The 9,546-nt window shown below is 33.7% G+C and overlaps 1 protein-coding gene across 10 annotated transcripts in view; it reads left to right on the top strand.

Moving 5' to 3' along the window:
* Positions 1-1,334: 1,334 nt before the first annotated feature.
* Positions 1,335-9,546, top strand: part of LOC106754683 (protein arginine N-methyltransferase PRMT10-like) — a 10,293-nt gene continuing 2,081 nt past the window's right edge. Inside the window, exons 1-5 of one of the 10 annotated variants that reach the window (XR_002666969.1) lie at positions 1,335-2,004; positions 2,622-2,765; positions 3,174-3,711; positions 3,842-3,898; positions 4,252-4,819. Coding sequence is in view for 4 of the 10 variants with exons in the window: in XM_014636736.2 (XP_014492222.1) it covers positions 2,217-2,231; positions 2,573-2,765; positions 3,842-3,898; positions 4,252-4,283 (297 nt within the window). In the remaining 6 variants the exon portion in view is untranslated. The other 9 variants (XR_002666968.1, XR_002666967.1, XR_002666966.1 and 6 more) reach the window with 9 other exon arrangements.

Raw genomic sequence — 9,546 nt, 5'->3', positions numbered from 1 at the left:
GAAAAAAATTATCGACTTAGTTTTGAAACTATAGTTACACTCAAAGAGTGATGTTATTACACTAAGAAAATCATCTTAATTAGTTTTGATAAATGTGCTCATATTACAAAGGAGGCATTATTAACATATTCTAATATGACTAAAAGAAAACTTAAAGTTAATCATACCGACATTAAAAGTAAAAAAAATAAAAAGTAAATTGCGTAGTTCTAAATCATATGTTAAAATTAAATAATAAGTTAAATCATAAACATTTAAGCATCACTTTTCAGATGATAAGTTGATTATAAATATTATAATATAACAAAATAAAATATTTTTATATGTGATTCTGGATATAGGGGTTAATTTCTGACGGTTGTATAAACCTCCAAAATTTCCGGCGGTTTAACCCACCTCATAAATATTTTAATGTAATGTCCCAAATATCTATCTGTCTCATGCCTCATTTCTTCTACCCTAATCATTTCCTAAACCTTCGCTCTGCCTATTCTCTCTAACTTTTGTTCTCTACTTTCGTCCTGAACCCTTCGCTCTCTGTGTTTGTCCTGAACCTTCGCTCTCTGTGTTTGTCCTGAACCTTCGCTCTCTGCCTTCGTCCTCAACCTTCGCTCTCTGCCTTCATCCTCAAACCCTATTTTCTCGCTCATTGCCTTCGTTTCCTCGCTCCCTAAAACTTCACCAGAATCATTTTCCCCAAAATTTCCTGCACCATCTTCTTGTTGTTCTTCCCTTGCTTGGGCTGAGAGTTTTGTTCGTTGTCGAGGCATCGTGGTGCTGTGTTGGCTTTAGCATAATCCTATTCACTTTGATCCCTCTCTCGCAGCTTCCATTTGCAATTCAGGTTCTCTTTGATCGGTGAGCTTCTCCTTCTTCCTTTTCTCTCTAATCCTATTAACTTTCTTTTTGAACATGCTTTTACTCACTCTCTCTTTGCAGGGCTTTTCTTGCTCCTCAGATTCTCAATTCCAATCGCATCTCGCTAGATCAGAGGGTGAATTTCTGAAAATATTCCAATTCCTTGTTTGGTATCGGCTTTCTCAACACTACAAGAAAAAGGCCATTTACATACGGATTATTACATACGGATTTTAATCCATATATAATAAAACTGTTATATACGGATATTATATACAGATAAGTTACATACGGATTTTTCCGTATATTATAAGAAAAAAAATTATATACGAAAAATCTGTATATAATTTGGAGTCTTTTGGCAGGAGCTTTTCCAAGGATAAAATCGTACGTAATAGTTGTATGTAAGTGGGTTTCTCTTTACATACGGATGCTAAAAGAAATAATAAAAAAATATTAAAAAGTTTGACCCTAAGTGAAAATGAAAATTTTTTGAGCCATTCTCAGAGCTTTCCCTCCTCTCAGCTTTCCCTTTTTTCTCTTTCCCTCCATTTAGCTTTCCCTCTCAGTTTTCTCCTTCAGCTCTTTCTCTCTCGATCACAAATCACCGTCATCTAGCCATTCTTCACTGTGCATTGACAAGATTTAGTCCATATGACAAACCCCTCTCGATGGTCTAACATAAATTAGGGTTCTCCATCCCTAGGGTTTACCTCCCCTATTCCAAATCACCTTCTTCCACCCATAAACCCAAACCGTTAAAGACAAAAGGAATATAATCATTCGCTGATCTTCAGAGAGAGAGAGCCACACCTCGACGTGATGACCGAGGAGGCGAAACCCAAGAAGCACACGACTAAGGATATAGCGGCGAAGATCGACGCCACCACTACCAACCGTGAGGACGGTAAGGCGGGCTTGGTGGACCGGTCTGGTGTGGAGAAAGGCAGGCACTTGAAATTCGAGTGCCCGCTCTGCAAAGTCACAATGGCTGACGTGAAATCGATGCAGATTCATCACAAGGCGCGTCACCCTAAGATCCCCTTTGAGGAGAACAAGGTCGTCAACCTTCACGTCATAATCGCCAACGAATCATCGAAGCCGCTTCCAGGCATTCGCGAAAGCCACAATAAATGATCATAATCGGTCATTATCATCGCATATGTTATAGTCCCTTCACGCTCTGTTTTTTGTTTTAATTTTTCTTTCCTTTTATCTGTCTAAGTTAAAGTCTTCTAAGGTGGTGTTCAGTATTGCGAGACGAGGGTATGCTTAGATTTTGGAAAGAAGATACTCTTTACATTTTTAACTTAGTCGTATTTTTGGGAAGACTTAAGCTCTAACCATGTCATCTTCAAATGACCATTAACCAGGTAGTAAATGTTGTATTTTCTCTTTGTTAATATTTCTTGTTCCACTTTTCAATATTTTATTTGGTATATTATTGCTTCATAATTACTGGAAGGGATGACTTTACCCTTGATGATGACAAGTTTACATGAATCTCAACCACTGTCTTGGCTTTTGAATAATGATAATCATCATTTTTTGTTACCAAATGACTTTTGAATAATTTTACTGATAAGAATTGCATAAGATAACCTTTGCTGTCGTGTTATAGTTTGAGAGCATTAGTTACGGTTATTGCTTGTGTTTATGTTATGATTTGTTGTGAGTGATTTTGAACTGACTTTGTGAGTTAATTTGGGAGAAGACTATTTTAGATGTGGGGACTGAAAGTGGAATTCTTGCTATATGGTCAGCTCAAGCAGGCGTGAGGAAGGTGTATGCAGTGGAAGCGATGAAGATGTCAGAACATGCCCGTGCACTAGTCAAAGCAAATAATCTCCAGAATGTAGTTGAGGTCATCGAGGGATCAATGGAGGATGTTACCTTGCCTGAGAAAGGTTGGAATTAGTGAGATCTGTTTAGTTTGTTTGATATAACTTATGTTTTTTTTTTTTTTGTGCTAAACTTCATCTGGAATCAGAGGGTATTTGATTTAGTAGGAGTAGGAAAAAGTACATGACATGTAAATGTAGGAAGATGTGAGGTAAAAGTGTTTTGATGGAAAAAATAGTGGATTAACACCAAGTCATATGGTTTAGGTTTCTGGAATTGGACCCAATATTCTACAATATACACTTCAAAGTCATATAGGCATTGATGAGAATGTAACACATATGGGGTTCCTGTTTGGGGGACTACTTGTAGAAGTTTTGATATGTGATTGTATGGTGTCTATCAAACTCAAAAGGAAAGTTTTACTGGATGAATGATTGTGAATTTTTGTTGCTAATTTGTATGGTCATCAGGGAGAAAAAAAAAGTATATGGGTTTATAGCCCTGAGGTGAAAAAGGACGATGGAAACTTCCCAAGTTGTTTTGTCTAGTGAGAAGACCAACAGAGGCTCATGCATATTATTGAGAATAAATAGATCATTGGAAACTTATCAAGAAAAGAGAAAGTAGCTGAGTTTAGAGCACTAAAGTGGATGTGTAAGTAATGAGGAAGATCTAGTTTGTTGGAGATAGTTGGCGTTGCATCTATTGAGGAGAAGGTGATGCGAACTTTCCCAAGATCTAGTTTGATGACTTTGTTACTAACCCTGTTGTGAATGTGTGATTTTGGTAGTTGATCAGGATCTATCCGTGTGTGATTTATAAAATTATCTATTAACTATGGGACACAAATTTTGGCCTTTCATTTTATGTTATAGGAAAAGCTTTTATTTTAAATTATTTTGGCTGTTAGATTTATTCTGAACATGAGGTTTTTGGAAGTTTTATCAAGATATATCGAAGCCAAAAAGCTCAAGAATGTCTAAGTCAGATGTTGCAAATTGATGGAAGGTAATTGTTGTTAATGAAATGGTATCATTGGCATCACAATCATTTTAGCTGGTAACTGGTTTATAAAGTTTGAAGTACTTTATGCCTATATGCTTTTTATCTGCAACTGATTACTTGTGTTGTATGTTAGGTTTTCCAGAGCTCGTCATTTGCATGGCCTCTTGTTCCATGCAATGGGACAACATAGGTATGTAAACAACCTTAATTGTTATTTAATTTGAGATTGACTATTTAATTGAGATAACTTTACCTTACAAGCCTTCAATAGTATTATGATTGGGGCCATGAATTAAAGTAATATAGTGGCAGACCTACAGGTAGTTATTGTAAATATGGTGGTAGAAGTTGGAAATATGATGAAATCTGATAGGAAGAACTAAACTACTAAAAAATACATAAAATCTATAACTAAAAGATAACATTGATAAGAAGATCACGTTTGTATAACCTAAAAGCATGCCATCAATTAAATTATGACGCTACAAGTTTCATCATCTACTTTATCTTGTTTCTGACTTAAATTGGGTTTGATTGTGATAGGAAGGCGATCAATGATTTGTCAATGGGTTTGAGCGTTGATTGCCCCAATGTTGAGTGCTTATATTTTCGAGCTTCATGCTACCATACTCTTGGACAATACAAATAGGTGGTAAAGTTGTACTCTTAACTTTTTGGGAGAAATATTGATTCACATTTGCCACTCAGCAACTTCATTTATGATCTCAGGTCAAGGATTATGATGCTGCTCTAGATTTGGAATTGGACTCAATGGATAAGTTTGTGCTTGAGTGCTCTCTACCAAGTTTTCTGTTTTTCCCCTTAATTATATTTTATTCATCTCTTAGAATTCTGCATAAACTATTGTTGTTTCAAAATAAAAATCTGCTGAAAACTGTTGCAGTTTTGATTCAAATGCTGCAGAAAATTATTTGATGTTTGGGTATAAAAATGCTGCTGAAAATTCTTTGCTGTTTTGATAAAATGTTGCAGGAAATTATTTGTTGTTTGGATATAAAATCCTGTAGAAAATTATTTGTTGTTTCGATTCAAATATATATTTGTATAGTGTGGATGCAGGGCATATATATTTATTGTATGGGATGTTAGTCATAATTGTTATATATATATATATATATATATATATATATATATATATATATATATNTATATATATATATATATATATATATATATATATATATATATATATATATATATATTATAGATAGTTTGTAATAAACTTTTTCCTTTGGGATTATTAGTATATTATATTAAAAGTATTAATTGGATTGTTCCAAAATTAATTATATTTGGATGTATGAACGTTTGAATGTCCCTTGTGATTTTAGTATAATCTCGTTGCAGATTTGGATTCAATTGTTATTAATTAGTTGAATTTCTTTTCATAAAATTTTATAAAAACTCTCAAGAAAAGAAAATAAGAAAAAAAGTCTTCCTCGCAAATAAAAAAATCAACTTATATATAGACTTATTTGGCAAGTTAATGCATTAATAAAGAGCTAAGTTTTGTAAAATTATAAATTGATGTATAGACTCATACAAAAAGTGACATAATAAATTTCTATTAATTTAGTGGGGCAATTGCTTTTGTTGCTTTAATGCTAGTATATGAGCAGTTGCAGATTGCTGCTTTGACAACTATTAACATGATGATAGCTTCTTGCCCTATAACATTTCACACTATGGGAAACTGAGTAATAGGCTAGACATTTTGTTTTTATAACTGTGATTTTTCTTGTAGTGTAATAAGGACAAGAGAAAAAGCAATATGTGGTGAAGTTCCTATCACGGTGGTGGAGTTCAATGACAAGATCAACTCCAAGATGGTGATTATTAGGAAACTATAGACTTGTCATTCTATGTTGTAGAATTTATATTATTTGACGTCTTGATGGTGATTATTAGGAAACTATAGACTTGTCATTCTATGTTGTAGAATTTATATTATTTGACGTCTTAGGAACAGTACAATCAATTTATGATATTAGGCATCTTGTAAACTTATTTGATAATGATTTTTAAATAATATATAATTATTTTTAATGTGAAATGTTTGATATGGTGTTAAATAAAAGTTATTTTTAAATAATATATAATTATTTTTAATGTGAAATTTTTAAATAAAAGTTAAATAAAAGTTATTATTTTTCGTACGTAATTATATACGGAAAAATCCGTATATAATATTAGCTACGACCATTTTATGTCCGTATATAATCCGTATGTAATATTATTTTATATACGGATTTTTGGAGTTACATATAGATTTTAACTGTAGATAATAACGATTTTTAGGGATGAATTAACTGAATCACCTCGTTTCTAGCTGTGAGTTTTAATTTCTTCTTCCTCGGACCTGCCTCTGCTTCTTTTTCCTTTTTTTGTTTCTTTCCTTTCTCAACTAATGAACTATAGTGTGGAATTGCAATGAGAAGTGAATGAGTAGTTGGGTGAATGAATTACAGTGTAATAGAATATAAGAAAGAAAATTGAAGTAGCTAGAGAGTCTAACTTTGTTGTTTGTTTGTGCCTAGAACGCAATCCAATAATAATAATAATGGTAAGAAATTTGGGACGTATTTGCCGCCGAGAAAGGAAGCGTCGTACGTTGAGTAGTGGCGGTGAAGGGTGTTGGCAGTTCCAACTTGAGATTTTCTTCGAGATTATGAGATTGGACAGAAATAACTCTCTTGCTTTTAGCTTAGGTTAGCTTTATCAGCTACCTCGTGATGGAGATGGCTTCTCAACAGAACTCAGTTTTTTCCTTTTTTCCTTTTCCAACTAGTAGTGTAGCAGCAGCTTCGTGATGGATTAATTGAAATCAATGTTCTCATAGAAAAGGAGTGCCACTGCAATGCAATACAATGAAATCTCTCTTCTCTATTTAATTTTATTGAATCATCAAATTAGTTTTTTTAACCCTCTTTTTAAAAATGTTAGTTTAGGGTTGATGTAGATGTGTAGCCGAGCTCACTCACTCACTAATTAGATTTCCTTTTAAGTTGTAGCTAGTTGTGGTGTGGATTAGATGGAGTAGGGTAAAGAGTAAAATGAAAAAATGTAGAAATGATTGATAGTGGTGGAGACGAATTTATCCAAAAACAGAGAAGAGAAGAAGAAATGAATGAAAGAAAGAAGGGGCAGAGATGGGACAGGGACAGAGACAGAGATCTTGGAGGTGAGGATTCTGTGATCTCAATTTCAAGATCATTCACAACACAACACAACCCACCAAACACATTAATTCCTCTAATAATTCCAAACAACCAGCCTGTGCCATCACCTATTTCAACTTCAATTCAAGATGTGACACCTTTCTTGTTTTTTCTTCAAAAAACTAACCATTTTTTATACATCTATGGCCCAAAAATTTTGCATCTTCTTTTTTTATACGTCTATCTGGTGTCATATTGTAGTCTCCAGTATAAACCATTTCTGCATCTCCTACTTTTGCATAGAACATTGCACCTCCAATAACCTTATCAAAACAATGTGCTTAAGTACTAAAACGAAGCATTGAAGGAAGGAAAATCCACTTGAGGAAGAGTGTTGTTAGTAATGATAGATATTCATCCACCAAGTTGAGGAAGAGTGTTGTCAGTAACTGCACATGGAATCAAATTAATTACAATTTTAGATACTAATGCCAGAAGCATGGTGATTTTAGATGCAAACCTGTTGTATTGGAGTTGTATCATTGTTGTTGGTATCTGTTTGAGATCAGATCCATGTTTTAATTCTGAATGATTTGTTAAGATATGTCAAATATTATATTAAAGGATATTAGACAATCAAATATTATGTTAGTTATATTATTATAATTTGTGAAGATTTTTGCATATGTTTTTCCTTTAATAGATGAAGGATTATAGGATCCTTGTATGTATATATATGGTACTCTATTCCTTGAAATAATACATCAGAATTATTTTTTAAACCTTTTATTATGGTATCAAGAGCCAAACACTGATATCCTCTACAATATAGGAATTAATGCTTTTTTTCATTGAATATTTCTGATGGCTTCTTCCGATGACAATCAATCGGAGAAACATAATTCTGGAACTTCCGCTGGTTCCAAGAGTTATATTTCTACTGCTGCCGGATTTGTGGCCAAGTCAGGTTTATCTAACTCTGCTTTTAATCTTTCTGTTGTTACTAAGGGTAGTGATTGGATAATTGATTCAGGTGCTACTGATCTTATGACTGCTATTGATCATATGACTTGTGATCCTCAGATATTTACTACTTTTTCCTCTAATTGTTCTAAAAGTGTTATTATTAATGCCAATGGGATCTCATCTCCTATTGAAGGTATAGGTACTATATCCCTCTCACCCTCCTTATCAATTCCTGATGTTTCATTTGTTCCTACATTAAACTGTAATCTTATCTCCGTCAGCAAGTTAACAAAATCACATTCGTGTGTTGCCTTTTTTTACCCAACCCATTGTCTTTTTCAGAACATCCATTCCAAGGAGAAGATTGCCAGTGGTAGAGAGAGTGAAGGACTGTATTATCTGGAAAATATCTCACGACAAAACCATAAAAGAGGATTGACTTGTCTTGCGAATGATCACATACAAGATAAAAACAGAAAAGAAATTTGGTTGTGGCATAAACGGTTGGGACATCCCTCATTTGGTTATTTAAAAACATTATTTCCATCACTCTTTCAAAAATGCAATATTTCTGATTTTTTTTGTGAAACTTGTGTTTTGGCAAAAAATCATCGTGTTGTGTTTCCTTTAAGCAATCAAAAAACTGATTTTCCTTTTTCATTAATTCANACAGATGTTTGGGGCCCTGCCCCGTAATCTACACATAATGGAAAAAAATGGTTTATCAGTTTTGTTGATGATTGTACTCGGGTAACCTGGGTATATTTGCTTAAACATAAAAGTGATGTGTGTGATGTGGTTCGTTCATTCTATCATATGATTGTTACACAATTTAACACATCTATTAAGGTTATTTGATCAGAAAATGGAGGGGAATATTTTAAGACTGAATTAATAGAGTTCATGAACTCTAAAGGCATCTTGCATCAAACTACATGTCCTTATTCACCACAACAAAATGGAGTGACTGAGAGGAAAAACAGATATATATTAGAGGTGACTATATCACTTTTGATAGATGGTAATGTCGCATCTCATTTATGGGGTAAGGCTGTGAGCTCTGCCGTTTATTTAATTAATCGAACCCCTTCAAGTGTGCTTAACTATCAAAGGCCTTTTGATGTGTTGTCTGATCATTGTATCCTTCCTCCCATAGTTTATTTACCACCTCATATTTTTGGATGTGTTATATATGTTCACTTACACCCACATCAACGTACAAAGCTCGAAGAACGAGTGATCAAATGTGTTTTTGTTGGGTATGGAACAACTCAAAAAGGTTATCGTGCTTACCATCCACCATCAAAGAAATTTTATATTTTTTATGGATGTGACATTTAATAAGCATGAATTTTTTTATGTTGATTCTGCACTTCAGGGAGACAATGAATGTGAAGTGCATAATCATGATGTTAGTATGTTTGATTATATATTATCGTGTGAGGATCATTCTGCAGCAAGTGAGTCAATCCTTAATATCGACACTTCTTTTCTGGATAATACAATGTCTTCTGATCATAACCAATTGGCTCAATCTTCTCCACAGGTTCAACTTGACTCTTCGGAGGTACCTTTTGATCTTATCTCTGATAATACTAATTTAGATGAAATTGATTCTTTTCTGCCTGAAACCACCAGCACACCAAACACTGAGTCTACTACTGTTCAATATAATCTTCCACCTCGTTCTAAC

Source organism: Vigna radiata, unplaced genomic scaffold (genome assembly GCF_000741045.1).
Source record: "Vigna radiata var. radiata cultivar VC1973A unplaced genomic scaffold, Vradiata_ver6 scaffold_209, whole genome shotgun sequence".
In the NCBI taxonomy this organism is placed as follows: domain Eukaryota; kingdom Viridiplantae; phylum Streptophyta; class Magnoliopsida; order Fabales; family Fabaceae; genus Vigna; species Vigna radiata.
The sequence above is the reverse complement of the archived record's forward strand: the minus strand, read 5'-3'. Positions and strand labels throughout refer to the sequence as shown.